We start from the raw sequence: 24,332 nt of genomic DNA on the forward strand, positions 1-24,332 counted from the left end.
TTTTTTTATCTAGAAAGCAGAGCATTAAAAGTAAAAAAAAAATGCTGAATTTGATTTTGTCTATTGAGGAGTTTATCCTTACAGCTGGCAGTGACCGATTAACATGCTGTGGAAAACATCTAAAAACAAACAGCTTTTTACTCATTCGTTGTCCTAAAGCAGAAAGACTCCCACGTATCTTTGGATAGAGTTAAGCAGAAGAATGAGAAAATTTCTCCAGGTACATATTTCCCTCTGGTAGGAGAATGTTTGATAACTTTATGTGATTTTTTATGTATTTTATAGTCAGATCCCTTTCCTAAAGCAGGATGCTGATGTAATATTCCAAACCAAAGCCTGAGATATCTTCATTGAGCAAGGCATGAATTTATAGCTCGTCTCCAAGATCACATTCACAGTATTTATGCATATAAGCTAACAATAATCAACCTCTAACACAACGGAGCATTAAAACAGAACAAATACAAGTAAATAAATACACTTCTGAGCGACTCCATATAAAAAAAGATATGATTTGTAAACTTTAAAGGATGTGGATATAGAAATATCCGTCACTTTTTTTCTTCCTGTGTGCTCCAGCAGTGGACCAAGGGATGGCCATGTGGTTTTCTCCTCATCTCTCACACAGCTGGCAGGCTCAGATCCTCATCGGATCCATTCTGACTGCAGCAATGTCAGCTCCCCTTGTCCAGACACGCTCTTCAATCTACCCCATCGAAGCCTTGCGCGTTCTCAATAGCGATGTTGAGCTTCTCCCTTAACTCCTCGAAGGACTCGTAAGGTGGAAGATCCAGGCGGTTGAAGCTTTAGGAGATGGAAGGAAAATAATCAGGGTTTTTTTAAATGTGAGGTTGTATCTGCAGTTGTCTAGAAAACTATTTAACTTATTCTTCATAAGGTGGATAAGCCACTGAAGGTCAGTTACTCAGTGAGTATTGAGAAAAATATATGGAAAAATTTGAGCAAGGGAAAAAGCGTACTTGAAATGCATTTAAAACCAAACCAAACTCACAACCTCTGAAGCTAAGAAGCCATGAGTTATTACTGCAGTGCATTGTTCTGCAAAGCAGTATAGGACCTTTGACTGGGTCATGGCGATAAATGACTTACAATCAGTACAATAAATATTCCCCTGAATCAATAAACCATTTTCATTGTATTCTATTCTAAGTCTGTATGCAGCTAGCAGAATTCAGCATAGCTAGATCCACCAACACAGTTCTAGACCTTAACCGGTGTCGGTTTTGAGGCAATTCTTAGCCAGTAGTACAAAAATAACAGTTTAGTTTTCCACAAGCCAAGAACCAGCTCAAAGTCCCAAAATGATATCATTATAACAAATAAATGTTTGATCCCCTTATCTGCTGTATCCCTTATATACCTTTGTGCAGGATTACTTTTCAAGAGTTAGGTGTATTTATCTTAGCGTCAATGAAAACTGATACCTTTATTAAACCTTTCCGGACCTTTTATTAAATTTGAAACTCAATACTTGGCACCTTTTCTTTAAGTTCTTAAATCAGGCAAACTACTTGTGCAATTTTAAACATGGTGATCAGTTAATTCCTCCATCTATGAGAGGCGTTGATTACTATCCAACTATAAAATAATTTGTGTTTATGAGAACTAGGGCACTGGCAAGCTACAAATAAAGCAAATTAATCAGAGAGAGAGTTCAAACATTAGGACTGGACAAATAAACAGCGTGGGCTGTTCGGGGAAAGCTACATTCAATTGTTGACATTGTCGCCATGACAAGACCAGGATATCTCATCACAAAAGGAGTAATGGACAGCGGAAGCAGAAAAGCCTAATGAAGCGTTCACACAGTAGGCGGTAAAGGCGGTGATTTCCGTGAGCCCCGCAGGTAGTTCACCGCTCGGCATTTCAGATGCACTGTGTTAACACCCTGGACTGCATCATCAAATACGAGGAGCTTCAGCTGTGCTAAGCTGACACTCCACTAACGTGAAAAAAACGTATCAAGTAGACTAAATAGTTATTGCTTCATTAGAGCAGGTTTGTGCATTTAAAATGGTCATTTGCTAAATGCTTTGGACTAACCGTTACCCCTGGCAACCCCATGTCATTTCCTGTCAAGGTCTTGCTGTTGGTATTTAACAATAAAAGCACAGGTGAGACTTAACATCACGGCCTACTGCTAAATTGCTCCTTATGAACAACATTTGAATCTCCTTAGGAGACCATCATATTTTGGAAAAGCCTCAAAAGTGTTAATTTTGCTTCATACAGATGCAGCTCTGATTTGGCCGGATTCGGCGGGACTTCCTTGTAAATCTACTCCTGCAGAAAGCAGTGATACTGGGCAATGATAGACCGGCCTCAGTGCTGGAGATGAGTGAGGATGAGCAGTGCAGGAGTGCACTGCTCATCATCTCCAGTGCAGGAGTAAAGTAAAAAAGCTTTTTATAAAGCCACCTAAAGACCTCATTCCTTATTTCTACCTTTGTTAATATTTATCACTGTATTCCATTTGGAGTAAAAAATGATTCGCCTACGACAAGTCCCTCTCTCCATGGGGTGCTGCTGTTTGAAAACACCACTATCTAGTAGCACAAGGTGAGGGCGGAGCAGGGAATGCTCTCACCGCACAGTTTGAATAGGACTACAATGGGAATCCACAAACTTGCCCGTTGTCACCGCCTCCGGTGTGAACGCACCATTAGAGGAACCTCAACGCAAAAATAGTTCAATCATCTTAAGAAACAAACAAACAAAAAAAAAAAACATTAAAAGGATCTGGAGAAAGTGTATTGGGGTAAAATCCTCTTCAGCTACAGACTTGCAGTAAGACATGTAATGGCAGGTTCCTTTGCTTTTATTAGCACGACAAGCTGAGCCTTTACATCTGAATAAAAAAGTCCTGCAAAAGACTTCAAATTTTCAGCTGATTTCAGTAAAGTTGCCTCCATTGCTAATTAACAAGAACATATTTAGATCTACAAGTGGTTTTTAAAAGAGGGGCAGACTTTTAATGTAAACAATGTGTTTTATTTTAGAGAAGCAAAGTGCTTACCACGTGTGGGCTCTGGGAAGTTTATCACTCGTGCCCCATTGCTCAATGGTAAACAGCTGTGGTCCATTAGACCCTGAAAAATAAAGCCAGAAAAAACAAAAAAAACATGTATTTACTGAAATCAACTCAGAAATAAAAAACAACAACAAACCTTCAGCAGAAGAAAAATATGTAAAGGATTTTAAAGTTTAAATAAGGTAAAACCTTTATTTGTATAAGATGTTCCTTCCTAAGTGAAATGGGGGAAATCAATTTTTTTAACTCACCATAGAGCTCAGCAAAGCCATTCATTGGGACTCTGGATGTTCCCGTCACAAACTGTAGGAGCCGGATTCTCTTTTCTGCATCCATCAGTAATACAGTCTATACAGCACAAAACAATGATTTTAGGGTAACAAAATTAATTTGAAAGTGTTTTCCCTTACAGTCAAACTGAGGGGAACCTGTGGAACTGTATACATCTCAGCTGAAGGTAAGAAAAACTGTCTTACTTTCCAAAACCACTGGATAACTACGTGGTCACCACAGTAACCACCTTTGTACTTGGTGTTCTGCCTCCAATCCTTCACATCCACATCTCCAAGGCCACACATGAGCAGCTGTGGGAATAAATAAAGGCATGCAGATTAAAATTCATGTTTACAGAGAAATTACTTTAATCTTTTAACATCTCAAAGAGAACACTCACCTCAAGCTCATTCTCATCGAAGATCTTGATCAGATCCTTTGGTATGAGCTCAAAGAATCCCTGAAACAAATTAGCAGTCTTATTCTCTGTTCATTTTCAATGACTTTATCACTTTAGAATCAAACAAATTTACATCTTTGAAAGCTGTCATCTGTTTCCGGATTCTGTTCACAAATCTCCACTGCATCACCAGGCTGGCAAACAAAAAAACAGGACATTATTTAAGAGTCCCCGCTAAGCTCTTGAAAGATAATCTAGTTGAGTGATGTTGCTCCTTACTCGATATATTCGTCCTTGTTTTCATTGGTGACAACAATCTCTGAGCCATCTGGTTTTAGGTCATGCTGGTGAGTCTGTAAAGAAGGCAGCAGGGTGATGTTTATCATTCATCATGAGCCACATCTCATATTAAATGTGTGGAGAAAGACGTTTAAGATGTCAGGCACACCTCTCCAAACAGCTCCTCATCAATGGTGAACCTCAAGTCCAGGTCTTCTGGGTCGTTCTCCAAAATCCACTTTAGGGAGTTAAAGTACTCACTGTCCTAAATAAGAAAAAAAAAAGTGCAGTTTTAAGTGCCTAAAATGTTCCAGATGATTCTCAATTCCTAAATCCTCAATAAATGTGTTGACACTCACAACAGACTCCATGTCCTGCAGTGTGATGTGCTTCTGCAGCATCATTTTGTAGAAAGGCCGAATGAAGAATGCTTAAGAAAGATAAACAAAAATCTCCCGTTGTTATTAAAGCTGCAGAAGTTTATTTTTATTTAACCAAGTTTCAGTTTTAAATACCTACCATCAAGTAGTTTGCCGTGAAACACCGCCATGCCAGCCACCCGACCAATAAACTTGAAGTAAGACAGGTGGTCTTCATTACACAAACCGGAGTTGGGGTTAATCTGCAGTGTGTAGTTGTCTCTGAAAGATTTCAGGTAAAAAAAAAAAAAAAAACTCAGCTTTGTCGTTAAAATGAAACATTGCTAAAGTGTTTTTAGCATTTATACATGTTTCATTGTGCAGCAGTGTTGGATATCATGGTAAGTCTTCACTCTGATGCTCATCTGAAGTATTATGAGGCACCAGGTGTTTTACAGAGGGCCTTCTGTGAAAATGCTGTGTTAGATTAACTGATTAAAAGCCATCTTGAATCAAGCTCATCAATATTAAACAGGAACAGGCCTGCTCTGCTGTGGATGGAAAAAGGGTATGACATCTTCTAAATCAAGAGAACAAACATCTTTTTCATTTTTACACTACTGTGCAACAAATGCACAGCAGTGCATATATTCCAGAATATATCTGTCTCTTCTGAGGCCTTTCTTTTCTTCTCAATTTTTCTCTTTCGACCTACGGCCATTTTTAAGAACCACGGGAAGACAGGTGAGCTTCAATGTCTGTATTTAACCGTAGCTCACCACAGATATACATGACTGAAAGTGCGCATGTGCAGAAAAAAATTAGCCAATGGGACGAGCATGTAAGACGGCCTTATGTAAACATATCACCAGAATGATTGACAAATAGGAGGACCACTTATTTAGATGATCAACAAGTAAATAAAAGATCCTCGTCTATATCTTTAAGTTCATAAACATTTGAAATAGTTCAGATAATCAAGTTGGTTTAGTTTTCCTCTATTTTTAAGGCATAATAACGTCTATAATTAGATTTTTACTTCAAAAAGTTATATTTCTGTAATGTTACATTTCTATAAAATATGCTAATTTTCCATATATTTTTAGTCTGCTACCAGAAAATTTGGGAGAGAAAAAAAAAAAAATTCTCAATGAGATCTCCCTGATTAAATAAAAGAAAAAATGAATCATAAAGTTAATGTGTGGTTTGAAATTTTTGTTAATATTGAAGATAAAGACAGAGTTTGTAGAGTACCAGTTTTTAAACTTACGTGGCAGAATACTCAAACAGTCCATAGTACGGGTTGAACATCTCTTTGGACATGAGGAAGAACCACTCTCTGGCCACACCTCCATAGTCCAGACCTTTTTCTCCCTCAAACTCCACCCAGAGTCGAGCTTTCAGCAGTTCTGGCCTCTTCACTCCAAGGATGCGTCTGTAGGAGTCCTCAAGCACAGAGCTACGTTTCAGCTTCAGCTCGAAGCGGTTTGGGATGTCGGACTGTGAGGGAAACGAACAGTGTTCAGCTGTAATACGCAGTATCAGATTTACACTTCAGTCCCAGTTGTTATTACCGTCTGATGAGACTCACCGGTTTGATCAGCTTCTTTTTGAAATAGTCATACTTCTGTTTGTAGTCTCTAGAGTAAGGCACAGCCTGTAAAAAGAAAAAAACCCATCAGCATTAAGACAAAAATCTCTACAGATTTGTTTAAAAGTTTTACAAGTATGTATTTTATTTTATTTTTTATACTCACTGGACCAGTTATAGCAGAGTTCTGTAATCGGGGATCGTCCCACTGTGTGGTCTTAGTGTCTATTAAATAAAACATATTTTTAAATGTCATCTCCTGACAGTAATAAAATATTAAATACCCAACGATTCCAGTTTGTAACTTAAAAAATCATACGAACTGTGATCTATGTAGAATATCCTCCCATCACTATGAACTCTTTCCTCCCAACCAGGCTGGAAACAAAAAACATCCAAAAACATGTTACAGGACCTCATATCTATAAACTATCCCATGAAATAAAAACATATACAGAAGTAAGCAGCCATGTTGTTTTTGAATGTCTGTAAAAGAAGAGCTTACTGGTAGAGGGCCCAGATCATTGGGGTCAAGGGAGCCGGTCCTTCTCATCTGCACAGGAACCTTAAGCCTTGGATCTACCTGTTCAGACGATCACAAACACGTAGAGGAAACCTTCAAATATACATGCTGTCTAAACTCAGTATTGTCATTGATGCAGATTAAAAGGTAAAGCTACTTTTCAACAAATTATATTTTGTTTGCTTATTTTACAGCCTTCATGTTTTACTTTTCTTTAAATTTCATATTTAAATCTCATAAAATTTCCCACAAAATCTGCAGGAATCTTTGTTTATAAGAAAAAAAAAAAAAAAAACAAGAGGCGAGTTTTCATCTATAAATAAACTGTTACAGATCTGGTCTGCTAAATACTTACCCAGGTGGTCGTCTTTGTGTTATGATCGATAAAAAACGGTCTTCCATTAGGGGCACTGCGCACCTCCCAACCCGGGGGTAAGGATCCAGTCTCCGGTGTGGTGGCCTCCACAGTCGGCCTGGACTGAGACGACTCTCCAGGTCTGAGATGTGGCTGGGAGAGTGAGCCGAGGTTCTGAGGCTGAGCTGATCCAGTGGGTGCTGCGGCTGTTTCCTCTGGAGAAATCTGTCCAACAAAGTAGCAACAACCCAACAACAAATGTTTAGGTTCTGGAAGTGTTCACTCAACCAGGAAATAATAAACAGCGTTTGTTTTTTGTTTTTTTTGCATGATAAAAGACATGAACTATATTTTACTGTATTTTTCCAGAGTATGAAGCCAAGGCAATAACTCTGTTTCATATTTATTAAGCAAAAGTGTATAACCTTTTGCTGTAAATGCATCAATAAGTCACTAGTCTCTAAAACATCCTAACTGAAACTAAAAAAAAAGTGGAACACATCACTCCAGTTCTAAAGTCGTTACTCTGGTTCCCCATATCTCTGAGAGCAGACTTCAAAATACTTCTATTAGTTTAGAAATAGATCAATGGCTTATCACTATAATGCTTTACTAACTTGCAGTTAGTTTATCCGGCACCCAGGCCTCTCATGTCTTTTGGATCAAATCTACACTGTATACCCAAAAACAAACATGAAGCAGCAGCTTTTAGCTCTTATGTGCAATAATCTAGAAAACTAAAGAAGTAAACTAAAAAAGTATTGAAAACCTAAGTTGCAAAAGGTATTTGAATAGAGTGGCCATGGACTGTGCTGTCTAAACATTATTAGTTGAAGTTATGTTAAAACTTTCATTTTATTATCTTTTTTTAAACTATCTTGTAATTTTCCAGTGAGTTTTCCTATCAAGTACAACGCTGTGAATCATCTGACTACTAAAATGTACTATATAAATAAATCTACCTTGCCTTAATTTAGTGATCCCCAATGCCCATAAAAAACCCCAAAAAAACCACACCTGAGGAGTAAGTAGGTATCTATAAATGGATAGCTTGTTTTTTTTTTAAGAAATGAAGGCGTGTGAAATATTCACCATCTGTAGCCCTGGACTCTCCATGCACTTCCTACACCTTCAATCTGTCTTTGTTCAGCCATTATTTGCAGCCGTATTTGCAATTACCATCTTGTTGCAGAACCCAGTTAGGAGAGGGCTTTAGCCATCATTGCCAGAACAAAGTAAACAAATTTTCAATTTGAGCAAAAACCCTGCTTTTACAGAGGAAGCCACTCTTCTCTTTGATCTATTAAGTGCATTTAAAGGAATAGTACACCCAAAACATGATTAGCCTTCATTTTCTACTCACCCCCATGCTGAACAACACCCTGGAGTACTTTTTTGATATCTCAAATGCATCTGGAGATCTGGGAGGCTTCTTGCTGTCTGCTGACATTCAAATAATGGAGGTCTATGGTGACCGAGACAGAAAGGTCCATAAAAGTCCACAAAAAACGTGTCAATATTCCTCCATACTGCTCGTCCAATGTATTCCAAGTGTCCTGAGTGGGTAGCATCCAGAATTTACTCGAAACGAAGTCATTTAGAATGTTTTTAGAGCATAAACAGTAGTGTATAGGATTTCCTGAAAGCGCGCACATGCGCGTTCATGACGCTACGGAAGCCGGCAGACCAAGCCAGATGAAAGTGCGCATTCAGCGTCTGCTCTGCCAATAATGCAAGCGTAGAAGAAGAAATGTGCTGTTTACCTGTGCAAAGAAAGAAACAACGAAAGAAAAATGTCTGAGGACTTCAGTGTTGAGGAAGAGCATGAGTTCTTTGCCGAGCTGAATGCGCTGGTTTGGTCTGCCGGCTTCCGTAGCGTCGGGAGCGCGCATGTGCGCGCTTTCAGGAAATCCTATACACTACTGTTTATGCTCTAAAAACATTCTAAATGACTTTGTTTCGAGTAAATTCTGGATGCTACCCACTCAGGACACTTGGAATACATTGGAAGAGCAGTATGGAGGAATATTGACACGTTTTTTGTGGACTTTTATGGACCTTTCTGTCTCGGTCACCATAGACCTCCATTATTTGAATGTCAGCAGACAGCAAGAAGCCTCCCAGATCTCCAGATGCATTTGAGATATCAAAAAAGTACTCCAGAGTGTTGTTCAGCATGGGGGTGAGTAGAAAATGAAGGCTAATCATGTTTTGGGTGTACTATTCCTTTAATCAACACTGCCTAGCTGCTACATGTCCCCTTAAATCCTTTACACAGAGGTAACGGTTAAGATTGTAAGTATTGGCATTTTGTTAAATGAATGACAAATGTCTACTGTTGTTTATGAGGTTTTCTTTACTTGAGTAAATCTCAGTGACTCTTCTGCTCTATAATGGACTAAACTATACATCCACACAGCAAAAATATGTGAATTTTAGAGTGCTATTTCACAGTACATTTACCATGCACAAAATGTAGCGTCAGAACAGAGGAGTACATAAGGAAGCCGTGTACCTGAAAAACAGGTCGCACCCATGTGGTGCTTCGGGTGTTGTGGTTGACATAGTACCGTCTTCCTTTTTTGTCACGCTTCTCCTCCCAGCCTGGAGGCAACTGAGCTGATGTTGGAGGCGACTGTTCAACAGAACAAACATGTAAAACTGATCAGAGGTGCGTTCCTCCTGAGTTCACTTATACAGAACCCAGCAGGGAAATATGGAACAGCAACTTTGAAAAGGAAGGCATATCGTTAGAACTAGAGGTTTAGTGTGTGACATAGTTAAACTAAGTGAGTAAATATTATTAAGTGGGAAATACTCACCACGGGACTTACAGGAAGCTCCTCTCTTACTGAAGCACTTTCTCTGAGGCTGGAATGGTTTGAATTACTAGTGTGATTCTGTAGCAGAAGATATAAAATGCTTTATTGGTTCAGTTGCATCCGTTTATAACCTCCCTCCCTCACTCAGTGAAAGAAGGTGGTTTGCAATCTCACCCTTCTAAAACAAATACTCACATTCTGGGCACTGCGGAGCTCTCTAGCTGAGGATCGTGAGGCGCGATGGTTGCTGCTCTCGTTACTGAGAGACGAGAACGCTGGAGGCTCATGGGATGGAGGGACATGATTGTTTCTGGGATACAATGTGGATTCATCCACTGCAATGATCTCCCAGCTCTGAAACATAAGAGACACAAAGGCTCTAAGGTTAAGAGGCAAGTGAAGTGTAATTCAAGGTGGTTTACAGGAAAATAACGGAGTAGAAGTGTAAATCATTACTTTAAAAACAAGAAAAACGCTAAAGAGTAACGTATATATCAAGCATCAGGATTATTTATTCCATAACTAACTAATAAGTTATGAATTCTGAATGAGAAATGGATCTTTGAAATGAAGCAGAAAGCTGCAATAAACTAACATTATTTACCCAATTTAAAGGTACTGACAATTTCTGTATGCTTCAGACTTTCAAGGACCTGCCTGTAGAGCTACGGAGTGTGACCTCTATTTGATTCACCTCAATTGAGTCTTTTCCCCATGGATAAACCTTACACACACACAACCGCACTCTCACAAACACCTAAAGATGCTTTGATCCTGTTACATAGTCGCTGATTCTTATCTTCAGCTAACTTTATGCATTCTTTATTGATTAACACTGTATGTTGCCGTATTGTATCTGTACTTCTATATCAGTTGGTTGTGCTTTCCTTTTTGCATCTCTCTTTGCAGGTGATGAAGCAGACCAATGTTTTGTTATTATCTCTCTTTTGTCTTCTTTCTTTCACGTTCTCTCCTTTTTTTGTAATGCCCACATAACATGAATTTTTCCCTACATAAACCATAATAAAACTAATTAAATATATAGATCAAGCCGAGCACTAGGGCGAAAGCGATAATGTTCCACTTGTGTGAGTAAAATCTGTTGGGCTCTTTCTGGCATTAAAGCAAAAATTCTTATTGCCACATTGCCAGACAAGACACGATCGATTAATCGATGATGGTTGGATCATTCACATATCATTTACAATCTTTAGAAACAGACCCAATGCAGTCAATAGTGCAAACTATACCTGTCTAACCTATCATAAAAGAATCCATACAAGGCTTCTCTGAATGAGGTTCAATCAGTGCAGATTTTTTCAAGGAGCTGTGGGAAATGGAGCTGAGTGAGGAATAGTTTACTAAAATTTCTTAAAGGTACAGCAATGTGAAAACATTTTATTATACTTGCATGAAAGATTTTAAGGCAGCTAAACTCAGATTTTAACTGTTTGGTCATTTATATAGATTTCTTGCCTAACCTGAAAGGGAAAAGGCTAAAATTATTTGATTTCTTTCCCAAGTTAAACAATAAAACTTAGTACCTGCTACTTACACAGTTAACTCAGGCAAATTCTAGAAGGAATGTCTCAGATCTGATCAACCAGAACATTATGTCTCTTCTTTTCCTTGTTTGTTCTGTTTTTAAAGTCTCAAGGCAAATATCTGATGTGCATAGTTTTAACCACGTTAGACCAGGTTGTCACTATTATCTGTTTGTTATCAAGCAGGTAATGGAAAACAGTTTTTATAGATCAAATGTCAAAGTGAGAGGATTACAACCTATACTCTGTTAGTGAGAACTAGCTATAGGGATTTTTCCCTACATACATATGAAGGGTAAAAATATGCCTTTGAAGCTGCTGTAGATGTAAGGTTTAACAATTTATTTTTTAATTGTGGGACATTTGAACATAAATTGAATCAAATTCCAAAACCCACGTCATGTAACTTGATATCCGAGGGATATTCTGCCTTGTCCTCTGGTGATATTTGTATGAATAAAGCTTTAGGGTGGTCGGTATCGTTAATATATCTATAACCTTATTCAAAGTGTAGCCTAACCTCTCAACAGTCATTAAAGATCTAGTTATCATGAGCAAAGTTTTGAGGTCTGTCGAACCATAAAAAAAAAAAAAAAAAAAAAAAACAATCATCTTCTACTAGAGAGTAGAACAGAAAACAGAACTGGGTTACCTCTGGAGGCTCGTGTGGGATGGTGGTCTCATCATGGTCGGAGATCTGTCTGCGTGTATTCAAGGCATGCTCCGCATCAACATTATAGTTCTGTGGTCTGTGACTTTCACCATTGCTTTCCCTTTGTACAACACATAGAAACACACATGTTAGATCTCTTCCATTAAGAATGACTTTGAGGAAATGATGTTACTCATTAAGACTTGGAGGATATCCTACTGTATTGTGGGTCTGTGGCACTGCATAGTTCTGGTCACATGGTTGACGTAGAAGATTCTTCCGAGATTGTCCTGCCGTTCCTCCCAGCCAGGAGGCAGAGGAGGAAGCAGCTGGCTCTGTCTGGGACCTGAAGTGTCCTGACCCAGAAACTCCCAGCCATGCTAAACAGCAACTCAGAAAAACAGAAGGGTTAAATAGAGGAAGAGAACAATGAAAACTACGACTAGCTAAAACCTCCTAAACGTTATCATGTACATTTTTACATCTAATTATGTTACACCATCAGACTACAATATAAATGTCTTTCTAGTTCTCCAACACTTAATTTAGGTCCATAGGTTTAAAAGGTTCAACCTTTATTATAGATAGATAGGTTGTTCTAAACCATTATATTGCGTTTAACGCCACCCATCTTCCATCAACTGTGATCAGCTTTACCATCCTTGCAGAAGAATAAAAATAGCAATAAAATAAAAATAGCAATATAGCAAAAACAAGCTCCGGATGGTATTTTTCATTACATTTAGGTTTAAACAAACAAGACACCATTTTTCCATGTTTTCAATGGCCTACAGATACTTTCTCTGAAACGAATTTGTGTTGCTGCATATCAGATGAAAGGAAACTGATAACAAATGCACAAACATTACTATTCAACCATTTTTCCAACTTGTGCAATTCCCTCTCGATTTTGCATAAAATCCAAATAAAATAGAGCAAATATTGGGAGGAAATTAGACAAAATAAATGTTAAATATTTTTAATACTTGTTCAAAGTACTTTATTAAACACAGACTCAAAATTTATGAAATCACCGATTTATTATCAGGGGAAACTAATTGTATTGAAAGAGGAATATATATATATATATATATATATATATATATATATATATATATATATATATATATATATATATATATATATTTATATTCTAAATGTTGATCTCAAAGTTCAAAGAGATACTAATGAGATCAGATACTGTCTTGTAATCTATTTCCCCCCCTCAGGTGAAGAATGCCTGCAGAGACAAATCTAAAAATACGATACACAAAGGCTTACTTCTGTCTCCTCTGTCGGATCTGCTGATTCCTCTTCTGAGCCGGAGTTCTTTGGCAAGTAGGTCATTTTAAGGCGCAGATGACCTTTGACTCTGGACTTATGACTAAGCCGAAAGAAAAAAAAAATGTTTAGATAGAGCCCAAAAAAAAAAAAATAATTAAATGAATGTTTAAAAAGCAACACAAAAGTATAATAAAAAGCAAACCTTCGTGGGTGGAGCAGAAAATCCTTGAATGTGTATGGCCTTTGTGAGTTAGGATTTTCTGTCTGAACGAAACAAAATAAACCAAAATAGATTAAAAAAAAAAAAAAAAAAAGCTCAACATGGCATTATAACACCATTATTTTTCCCGACATGGCATTCTGGAATGATGCTGGCACTGCATGCTGGAAGCTAATTTGTATTTACAATTAAACATGAGCAGAAACGTGGCGTAAACATGCCAACTTTGTTTTCAAAACTACAGAAAATGATGTGGAACAGACACCAGAATAAGTTTGCGCATGTTTATGTTTATATAGAGAAGTAGGTGAGCTTGAGGATGAGTGATCGTACAGTAAAAACATAACACATGCAGATTTGTTTTGCCTTTGGAAAACACCCCCCCCCCCAAAAAAAAAGACAAGATACAGATTCAAGAGCAAAAAAAGCGGCGTTTGAATGGCTTATTCTGACGTTTTTTTCTACCTTCATTTTTAGTTACTTTGATTTTTCTGTACATTATTTTTTACTATATACAGTTGTGCTTCAAAGTTTACAAACCCTTCCATTTAAGACTGATAAGATTCCTCTGCCAGTAATTTGATGCAATCATTGTCAGGAAATGCTCAGTCAGAATTTCTCACCCTGTTGATAGGTATGTTGGTTAAATTTTCATGAGCAAGGCACTTTGATTTGTCCAGGACAGTTTATTTTTTAGAATTATTGTTTTATATAAAAAATCTAAATCAATATTGCATTTTACTAAAATCATCATTTAGTAAATGTTTGTTTATGATTACATTTTTCAGTGTTGTGTTCTGAATTACTAGCCTGGGTGCCAGTCCGAACTTAGTCCGAACAATCAAATTGTCAGGGCGGGCTTTATACGATGATGGACAGATGATCAAGAGTAACGTTATCAACCACGTGACCAAAGCGCGCTTGGGTGACAACAATAATGGCTGCCGCTGGAGAGTTTGGGTGAGTACATTCTGCTATTAGTTCTGTTCTAGAAGATATCGACAGCAAATTAATTTTAAAAGAGGAATAGAGAAACGCGATCAAGTCTCATCTTCTTATTCTAGGCGTGAAACTGCACGCTTTGATTTTTGTGGACAACAACTATGCCTCGCTTAAGATACGTCACGCACTCCGTTGCTCTTATTGGTTGTAGGTCTATCCAATTGAGTGCAGAGGCATTTTTTTCCTGGTTCGTTCAAAACACGCCCCATAATCACAGCTCTATGGAGCAGTATCAGACTCATATTCTGACTAGAATTGAGTCGGACTACGTCAGGCTACTGAATTACTAGAGTAAATCTATAATTTTCTTTATTGGAAGGGGATTTAAACTGTTTCCTTTACAGACACGGCGTATGACTGTCTGAATTTAAACAAGCAGGGGACCAGATTACCTGATTAAATTTAAGGTTCAACAAGAAAAAAAAAAGAAACATGATGTATGAAGCTGAATCTGAACAGCACAAATCTCAATGCAACTGGATCATTACCAGGTTTTGTAGAATCTAGTGGAACACAACGTGAATCTATGAATATCTGGTAACTTATTTATATTTAAAACAATGGAGCTGAAACTTGTTTTAAAGAGTTATTCCTCATCTCCTTTGTTAAAGCGGCCATACCGCCTGTCAGTTCAGGAAAAAACTGAAGTCAATAAAACCTGACTGGTAAAAGACTTATTATTTGCAAGCATTTAGGAAGGGGTGGTAGGGTAGTTTCACAAAGATGTCAGCTCCAGACTCTGGATGTCCTGAATGAAGACACCTTCACCACATGGAGAAAAACATTCACAACAGTGTGCTGGAAAGACTGACATCAGTCATGTCTAAACTAATATTAGATACCTAAGGTATAACCAAGAGTTGCAGGTTTACTTGTTAAATAATTTTGTTTTGGAACCACTTTGGTTGTTGTTGTTTTTTTTTGTGATAACCCCATTAAGTTCAAATATTGTCTTCAATAATTTCCTAAATATGAGATTTATCATCTGCTCCCATTTTTTTTTTTTATCCAGATGTGAGAAATATTTTTGTTTTCACAGTCTTAAGATTTACTGTTCAGTGGTGAAAGTGAAATTGGACCAGCTATAAAGGTCATTTCACATTATTAAAAACAAGAACTCACCGGTATCTGATTTAGGGGCACATCCACCTGTCCGAGAAAGTCATCGCGTGTCTGAAAAGGAGAAACAAGGACATGCATGAGAATCATTAAGACTGTCCTTCATTTTCTTTGTTAATTTTTATGGCACTAGTGGCTCATTTTTCTGACAGAAGGCTGACAGGAAAGGGGGTATGAGAGAGAGGGAGAGATGTGGCAAAGGACCACAGGATTCGAACCGCATCCAGGACTAAGGCCTCCATACATGGGTTGTGCGCACCAACCACTGCACCACCTGCACGCCCATGTCCTCCATTTTTTTAAGCACTTATGTTCTTTAAGAAAAAAGGAAGTATATCAAACCAAAACGTGATAAAGTTCAGTTTGTAATCTGTCTAACTTCATCTTTTGTCACACAAAAAAGCATGTGGAAACTGTTGTGACTTTTCTGTAGTTTTCCTGCCCAAACAGCCTGTCTCATATAATCTCATATAGCAATGAACAGAAGAAAAGGCTGACAGTAATACCATTCACCTCCAAACGACCACTATCCTTTGACATAATGCATTACTGTATATATTTCTACTTCATATGGCAGGAATGTGTTTATCGGCTCCTATTAACTAGCCGCTCTGTGTTATTTCAAGAGACCGAGATCAAAATACTGCAGCCTAAGCCAGACACCCTGACCCAGCCTTAAACACAGGACTTGTTTTTTGTACAGGGCGGTTCTGCAGCGTCATAGGTGAGCACAATGCATAATGGGAGTCCACCTCATGTCCAAATGAAAACACTTAACAGGTCAAACTTTCAAATGTTTACTTCTTCTCACATAGGGCAGGAAGAACCTGACCTAGGATTACTGACGGAGTCATCAAGAGAAACAGCTGAACAGAGAGATAACAGGTTCCTGTGGTGACTAATAAAGACATCCAACAAAATGAGTATTGTTTTTTTTTTTTTTTGTCTGCTCATTTCAGATTAGTTATCGCTGCACTAACTCATCTTTCACAAGACATGACAATTAAACAAAACTTTTTATTGCACCAGGAATGTGTAATTTATTATTGGATTTCTTTTACCATCAACAAACTTTAAAAAAACAAAAAACAAAAAGAAAAAACAATAAAAATCTAATCAGAAGGTGGAGCATATTGACACAGAGTTGGAAATGTCCCAAGATGAATATTTAAGCACTAGTGTTCACATTATGATGACCCAGTTAATTTATTAACAGTCAACCTACCACCCGGTTAACTCTTCCAGTGCTCCAACATAAGGACACACCCTCGGATTCACTAGATTGTGTTGTTTACAGTGTTTACAATGATTTTAGCAGCGTATAGAATGTCATGTTTATGTTTAAAGCTATTGCAAGAAAGCAAAAAGTTCCTGAAATATAATAGGAAACAACAAAGGTCTCAGTTCTGGATGGCTGTGATCTCTTGGGTTTGTGGGCAATCTTCCAACCTAACAATAGAGTGAAAGTTATTTCACCACTTCACCTAATACTAACTTTTTCTATTTCAGTTGTTTTGCACCAGTTAAAAGGAGATATTGACCATAGAATTTATTAATTCCCCCCTCAGGGATGTTCGACGGACAACATCTGATTTAAATAGATTTTTTATAATATAGCCAACTACCAATGGAAAATATGGTTATGTGACTCCAGTCAAAACGATTTATCTACTATAATATGTTTCTTATTATTATTATTATTATTATTATTATTATTATTATTATTCTGGTTTAATCTCTAGTCAACAGGCTGGTTATCCCAATCTCAACGTTAAATATTAGTTTTCTTTAAATCAATTACCAGAACAGTCTCTAAAAAAAGAGAAAGTAATTAAATATGAACAGCCTGGTACTTAATAGGAGCATATCTATGCGTATAGGGAATGCTAACATGACGGCTATTGAAACCAATGATACCCTGCCTGTTTATTCATACAGTTTGGGGAAAACATACATCCTAATGAGGTCCTGATTGGGTCATTATCTGAATGCAAGAGAAGTGACAACATTGTTTAAATAGATAAAAAACTAATTTCACAGAATGTCACCTAAAATAATGAAGATCGCATTTTTAACCATTTAAGTTTCCACTTCTAAACTGAAAAAATATTGTAATTATATTTATATATAGTATAAACCTGGATAAGCATGAATAAATAAATAAATAAATAAATAGTAAAATTACAAAAACTTTTTCAGAGGTCTGATAATCCATAGTGAACCTTGGCTCAGCGCAATAAAGCAGTTGCTTTTGAGGAAGCGATGTTAGGTCCTTCCAGTAAAGTTCCACAGAGCTGCAAATATCAAAGTGCACTGAAGCCACTCATAAACTATTTAAGAACACATTCAGCCTTTATTTCTTCAAACTTCTTTCCTATAAAACTAACTTTTAGCTAAATAAGGAACCATGATCTAAGATTTACTCTTTTTTTCCCCCCCTTAGATTTCCATATTTTAAAAGAACTTTCTATACTTTTTCTCTTTTATAGATCTTTAAATTTTATTTAATTTATATCTATATTGTATCCAATTATACCACTGGGTGGAGGGATTATTAGCTAAAGTTTAAGCTTTTATAGGTTGACATAGATAATTTCTAATAAAATAGATGCACACACCAAGACTTTTCTTTAAATTTAAGATTTTTTTGGTTTTTGTTTTTTACCATTTTATTTTAAGTCTGATAATTTTTCTCTCCTCACTTTAGTGATTTTAGCCTCGAGTCATTCTGCTCGACACAGCTTTGACCGTAGCAGAAGTGTCGCTGAGAAGTGTTTCGAGCTCACCCCAGCCGCGTGACCGTTTGAGCGAGGCTTCGTTATGTCACACTTTGTGTTGAGCTTCACACAGTAAATCCGAATCATTTGGGCGTTTTAATATTACTTATGTATTGAAATGCATCACATTCCTGGCTAAAACCGGGTATTTTTCCCATTTACAGTTTTATTCAAAGACAATGAAAGAAAGATTAAATTTGGGTCGAGTTTAGAATTGATTCAGAATGGTTCACTACATGCACATAGATCTAAAATAGACACACAAATAGTACAGACACATATCTATACCCACCACAGTAACCTGTTTATTACTTTATCACAGATATTTATTCACACGGCACATCTAAACAGTTATTGATGCTTCTTAAATATGATTATCTTCATCTGTCAGAACCACAGCAGGAACATGGAGAACCTGTGGGAACTACTGAGCAGCAGAGTTGGTTCTAATCATTTAACTATCAGAACTATTTAAAGATTATTCATTAATGTTATACAGTTGTATGTGCAGCCCACTCAAGTAATAGGCCTCAGAAGTGTCTTAATTAAGGGTAGTGGAGGATTTTCACTATTTTTTGTAATAGAACTGCCCTCTCCACCTAAAAAGAAATGAACAAAAGCACAAACCCTGTACCCTCTCTTGAGAGGAAAGCCTATTAAACCCATGTGACAGCATGCACAAGCCCATTTCTCCTCATGCACACTCTGTTTAAAAGTTGCTGTTTGCATCGCTCATACATGCTTACTTTCCAAAAGAAGATTTGCAATTTTTCGACAATGTCAAACTCACCACAGGTGAGTGAAAATGGGGACGAGCACATAGGACGGCCTTACGTAAACATATCACCAGAGCAACTGAAAATTAGGAGGCCAACTTATTTTGATGATCCACCTGGAAAAATAACATTCTCCACTATACCTTTAATACAAATTATTCCCCAAAAATTACAGATACTCAATAAAGGAACCATTTAGGAGTCGAGCCAAGAGTCTTTCAGCTGCAGGGTGTGCGTGTTAAGCCCATATTGCAATTTCACAGGTCAGACATTGTATTTTTTTATTTATATAATAATAATCCAAACTACTATTATGGAACAAACCAGTTCAAGCATGAAATAATGCAGACATTAGGACACATGCTCAACTGTAGTTCTGAAGACTATCTAGCAGATGCAGTCATTCTAAACTGTTTTTAAATGTATCAAACATAGTGTTGAGTTTTGGCAAATTGTGTCAAATGGTTCACGGGGCTTCAAAATTGCCATCACTACCTCGCTTAGTCTATACAACACTTTCCTTTGTTATGATAAATTTATGTCAGTGCGATCACATTTCCTGCCACACATGCTAGGGCTAAAAACTGCTATTACCTTTCAAATGTATAGTGCATACATTGCCTGCTTGCTAATTGCATTTAATATCAGTAATTATGGCATTCAACCTCTGCTTCCCATCAAGTAGTTCCTCATATCCTCTTTCTTGGAAGCTTCCCTAGTGGGACAGGTTTAAAAACAAGAACACAGAAGCTCTGGATACTTAACGAACACTCAAACTGAGGTTATGATTACAGACAAATCTCCATTCAGGGCCTCCCTGAAGACTCAGGTGACACTAAATGCTGCTCAGAGCACAGTGGGACATTAAGGTTAGGTCCGAAACTGTATAAGCTGGAGATGACCTGCATCGGTGGAGCATGTTCTTAAATATTTCTCACATGTGCAACAACTTACTGCTTTTGACAAGTGGGAAAACGAGCTGTAGTTAGAATGGGCAAGCTATCTGTGTGGTGATGACCTATTCTGAGCGTGCGCACATGCATATGTCACAATAGATGGTTTGTGATTCACTCGCTTATCTGACTCCCCCAATAATTTTCCACACTCATGGAAAATGTGTAGTATAAACATAATTAGTTCAACTCCAATACTAAGTAAAGGTCACAGTTTTCCAGAATGATGGCTGGAAAACAATCCATTAACTTGATGAGTTTAGCATAGAAGCAAGCATGAAGAGAGGGGCATTTTTCCTAATAGGGGTTTGACGTCTTTGAAAAAATGGATGACATGGATGACAAGAATGGATGATTCTTCAGGAATCTGTAGAAACTCTAACCTTATGTAACAAAACCACATGCTCTTAAAAAGTTACATGTGCTTTAAAAAAAGTCTAAAAAGGTTTGAACTGAGATTAATTAAAATATACCCTAACTTTATGTATTCTCATGATTGCATCACAGCAAACTAGACTGAGTAAATAAATCCATGATTGTGTGAAGATGAGTTTTTACAAACTATAACCACAATTGTCCAAAAGAATGTGAAAATTTGATCCCAGTCATGCTTTTCTCACTCAGTTGTGTAACACAACCACATCTGGTTGCTCATTAACTTTTCTGAGGAAGCACATGTGGTCATGAGGGTGAAAAGATAGGAGAGCAAGGCTGAAGGTTTATTCAAATCTCACAGTAAACCGCATCAATATAACAAAAATTCTAGATGTACTTCAATTGTTGTTTAAAAAAAAAAAGGAAAATATGAAAGAAAAAGTGATTTGAGTGAACAATTCAATTCTACTATAAATCTGTATTACCTTAAAAGTAAAACAATAGATGTATTTTTCAATTGAAAGCTCATTTAAACGTGTCGTACATAAATGAGACTGGGAATGTGTTTTTTCCCTCTTTTCCCTCTTATTTATTTCAATTATTGTATATATTTGCAAGCTGTCCCTATTAAAGCACAGCTGTAAATGTCTAATGCATGATTATGAAGTGAGAACATACTGTGAATTAATGAACTTCAAACAAACATTAAAAATTAGTATCTATAAGATTATATAATGGCTTTCTTCTGTTTTAAGAAAAAAAAAGACAATTACAATCTAACTTAATGCTGCCTTAATAAAAATAATCCTGATTACTACAGTTGTGATGTTATTGCTAATGATTATTATGATTGTGATACTTTGACTAAAAACAAAAAACAACTAATTTATACTTGATTTAAGTTGGTTAAAGAGTAATCAAGTATCAGGCAGGCATGCAGGTGATATTACAAATCTTATGGCTAAACATTTTCAAAAGAATTTTTATTTGTTCTAAGTAATAGAAAAAAGAAAAAAATGTTTATAGAAATGTAAAGTAACTGTCAAAGTAGCAAAACTAGAAATGGGAACTTAAATAAATGGTTTAGAGGAGTTATAGCTGTAGAAAAACTTTTTAAAAGATGTTTACCGCCAATGCTCTTTAACAAGGAAATTAATTTGTCACCGAACTACGATGCTGAAGTGTGAAGACTTACTTTTAATATTCAGAAGTAATTATGAGACATTACTAAGCAATTCCGTTCAAAAAACAATTTGAGAAAAAGAGACAAATTACTGTGGTAGATCTCTTGACAGCTTGCTAAATGTAAGGGGAGAGGGACACCTGATATTTCACAAACACTACTTGGTGCTGTGTGTGTGGGTGGATGGGGGGGTGACAGGAAAGCTAACCCTGCACCTCGTACACACGTGGCCACAGATGGCTAGCATGGCTGCTCTAGTATCATGCTGTTAAATTTGAATCCACAGAAGCAGGCTGTGCTTCAGACCACCAGACGATCTGGAGTCAGGGGGAATATTTCAGAGCCGGCTTATTTATATCAGCAAAGGGGTCACCGCATTTCCCAACACTTAAAATAACCACACTAAATACACAAGCTGATCCCTAAAGGGTTATCAGATAAATGACATAAAATAAAACCATTATTCTTAAGCTGCGTTTGCACACGTGATTGATGAGACCCACAGGATAAAGAACTGGTCCCTCCACGGTTCTAGGAAGCTAATGTCCAGATGGATTTACTGTAACGTAACTGAACACCTGTGAATGTTTGTCCAAACTCAGCTTGTTAAATACACGACTTAAGAGTTAGAGACGCTCTCAGTTACCCAAGCTGCTCTCTTATAAGCACTCTAAAGAAAAACAGAGTTTAAAATTCTAATTTCAGTGGCTGCACCTTTTAATAGGCATTATTTGGCATGTAAAAAAATAAATAAATAACAGAATTTGTTTTTTGTTCTATTTATAAAAAGTCTGTTGTTTTTTGTCCTAGATCTGACAGCAGTTAAGAAGGCGTTGTGAAGAGTCAGACCAAAGCTGTGTGGAATCTGCTTAGACTAGTTCAGCAACATTGTCGTCTCTTTCAATGGGCCATTATGTGACTCCTCTGCAAAACATTAATTTTTTTGTAAGCAGCATGGAAAAGTCAGTAAATCTTATCACTCACCTCTCCTTTTTGACTTGTTTTAAAGTCATGAGGAGTAGCTGGCACTTTTGCAGGGAAGCAAGGAGACAAATGAATGTGTACATGGGGAGAACTAGGGCTGCTCAGCTTTGGGTTGGAAACGTGACATGAAATCCCTGTGTTAGCATAAGGCACCTCAAGCGAAAAGCTCCTCTGTATGGCTTGATGGGAGTGTTTGCCTTGACCCTTCCCTGATGAACACACCTTTCTGTTTTTCTCCGGTTGTTTATTTGAGGAACATAAACAAGCAGAGGTACTCCGATACAGTTTTTTGTGAGTTTCGTCTCGTCTTTCGGAGAGTTCACCTTGGTGATATGCATCAGGGTGTTGTGCATTGGCTGCAGCTCTGTTTGCCGATAGTATTGGTTTCTGGTTGGCAAAACGCAACATCACACTGCTAGAGTGGAGATTAGATGACAGCTCCATGCCTGTGGTCCTTTCATCAAATTTGCAAGTTGGTTCATCTTTTAAAGGGATGTTAAAGTGCACTGTATGTTTTGAGTCCCTTAACTCAGAAGAATAGCTTCCCTTACTCTGATTGTGGCCACTTAAAGCAGCGACACACGGCTCTTTACTTATAACTGCATCATCTGCTTGGAAGAATTCACTGGCAGATCCCCGGAGAACGGGCTGATGAGATCCCCTTAATGGGGGCAGAGTGAACTGAGCCGAAGGTCCTAAAGGAGAAGCAGGCGGAGTGCTGCAAGGACTCTTTGGAATAATAACCAAGGAAGAGCACCGCCGCAGAGGGACCTTGGACCTGCGGGAGGCTTGGGTCCTCTCATGGTTGCTCCTGTGCTTTTCTGGGAACTCTGGCTCAAAGATGCTGCTGCTGCTGCAGTACCCGGCGTCGCTGGCCATGCTGCTGTTGCACGAGCCTCCGTCAGAGCAGGCACCTGCTCCACAGTCACCTGCATTGTCTATGCTTGCTTCAAAATCTCCGCTTGGTTTTCCACATGGCTGCAGCGAAATCTGCAACACACTCTTTTGGTTACAGCCTCCAGGGTTAACCCTAGATATGAACAGTGAAGAGCTCTGACTGCAGGCCAACTCTGGTGACTGAGGAGTCACCTTCAAGTGGACAGAGCTGTGCGCCAGATTCTCTGCGGGGCCGTCCGCTGACACACCGACTCCGCTCTCTTCACCATGGCAGCATACGCTTTCAGACAGGGGGTCCGTGTTGCTTCTTCTTGATGCGAAATGCAAGCGGAGCTGACGTGCCATTTGTTCAACTCTCTAATCCCTGGAGCACCTGTGAGATGTGCATGATCCAACTTGCTGGTAGGGAAAAATTAATTAATAAAAGGAAAAAAAAGCCAACTGTTCCACACTCTGCTCTGTGAACACAATCATTAGCAGCAGTGCATTGCCCAGCTCCAGTGACAAGCTACATTCCTCTGCAGGCTGATCTCAGCTTTTAGGCCGAGCAGGCCATTGGTTCGGTCTGGAGAGATGACCCAAACATGTGACCTTTGAAACCGAAGCGATCCTCTAAGTATGCCTCTTTATGGAGTTTAAACCAGACACAGAAAATGAAGCTATACTAAAATAAAAGTAAAATTCAGCCAGATAAAAACACGGCAGTCCTCCGTTCTGAATCCTTAACTGAAGCTCTGGCAAAGTGCGACATCTGTGTTGGGCCACTAACTTGGGAGTCCTGCGGCTGCTATCCCACTTATGTTTCAACTGCTCTGTCCCCCCGCAAATAGTTTTACCCACTGCTATTGGATTACAGGAAATCAAAGAGAATGAATGCCAGTGTAAGTCTGCATTAAACCAAGGTCTATCTAG

The 24,332-nt window shown here is 37.9% G+C and overlaps 1 protein-coding gene across 4 annotated transcripts in view; it reads right to left on the minus strand.

Moving 5' to 3' along the window:
• The window catches only part of nedd4a (NEDD4 E3 ubiquitin protein ligase a), a 37,583-nt gene continuing 13,251 nt past the window's right edge, over positions 1 to 24,332 (minus strand). For 2 of the 4 annotated variants that reach the window (XM_038308624.1, XM_038308623.1), the window contains 24 exons: positions 15,479 to 15,529; positions 13,337 to 13,398; positions 13,132 to 13,234; positions 12,070 to 12,230; positions 11,851 to 11,971; positions 9,850 to 10,008; positions 9,655 to 9,732; positions 9,348 to 9,467; positions 6,833 to 7,057; positions 6,460 to 6,537; positions 6,278 to 6,332; positions 6,121 to 6,179; positions 5,955 to 6,020; positions 5,634 to 5,863; positions 4,524 to 4,645; positions 4,364 to 4,434; positions 4,174 to 4,269; positions 4,005 to 4,078; positions 3,859 to 3,919; positions 3,726 to 3,785; positions 3,529 to 3,636; positions 3,304 to 3,400; positions 3,038 to 3,110; positions 1 to 804 (listed from right to left, as the gene is read on the minus strand). In XM_038308624.1, the coding sequence (XP_038164552.1) occupies positions 702 to 804; positions 3,038 to 3,110; positions 3,304 to 3,400; positions 3,529 to 3,636; positions 3,726 to 3,785; positions 3,859 to 3,919; positions 4,005 to 4,078; positions 4,174 to 4,269; positions 4,364 to 4,434; positions 4,524 to 4,645; positions 5,634 to 5,863; positions 5,955 to 6,020; positions 6,121 to 6,179; positions 6,278 to 6,332; positions 6,460 to 6,537; positions 6,833 to 7,057; positions 9,348 to 9,467; positions 9,655 to 9,732; positions 9,850 to 10,008; positions 11,851 to 11,971; positions 12,070 to 12,230; positions 13,132 to 13,234; positions 13,337 to 13,398; positions 15,479 to 15,529 (2,433 nt within the window). In that variant the 3' untranslated portion in view covers positions 1 to 701. Of the gene's footprint in view, positions 805 to 3,037; positions 3,111 to 3,303; positions 3,401 to 3,528; positions 3,637 to 3,725; positions 3,786 to 3,858; positions 3,920 to 4,004; positions 4,079 to 4,173; positions 4,270 to 4,363; positions 4,435 to 4,523; positions 4,646 to 5,633; positions 5,864 to 5,954; positions 6,021 to 6,120; positions 6,180 to 6,277; positions 6,333 to 6,459; positions 6,538 to 6,832; positions 7,058 to 9,347; positions 9,468 to 9,654; positions 9,733 to 9,849; positions 10,009 to 11,850; positions 11,972 to 12,069; positions 12,231 to 13,131; positions 13,235 to 13,336; positions 13,399 to 15,478; positions 15,530 to 22,523; positions 24,174 to 24,332 lie in introns of those variants that run through there. The other 2 variants (XM_038308621.1, XM_038308620.1) reach the window with 2 other exon arrangements.

The sequence above is a fragment of the Cyprinodon tularosa genome, unplaced genomic scaffold (genome assembly GCF_016077235.1).
Source record: "Cyprinodon tularosa strain WSP-4 unplaced genomic scaffold, ASM1607723v1 ctg642, whole genome shotgun sequence".
Classification (NCBI taxonomy): Eukaryota; Metazoa; Chordata; class Actinopteri; order Cyprinodontiformes; family Cyprinodontidae; genus Cyprinodon; species Cyprinodon tularosa.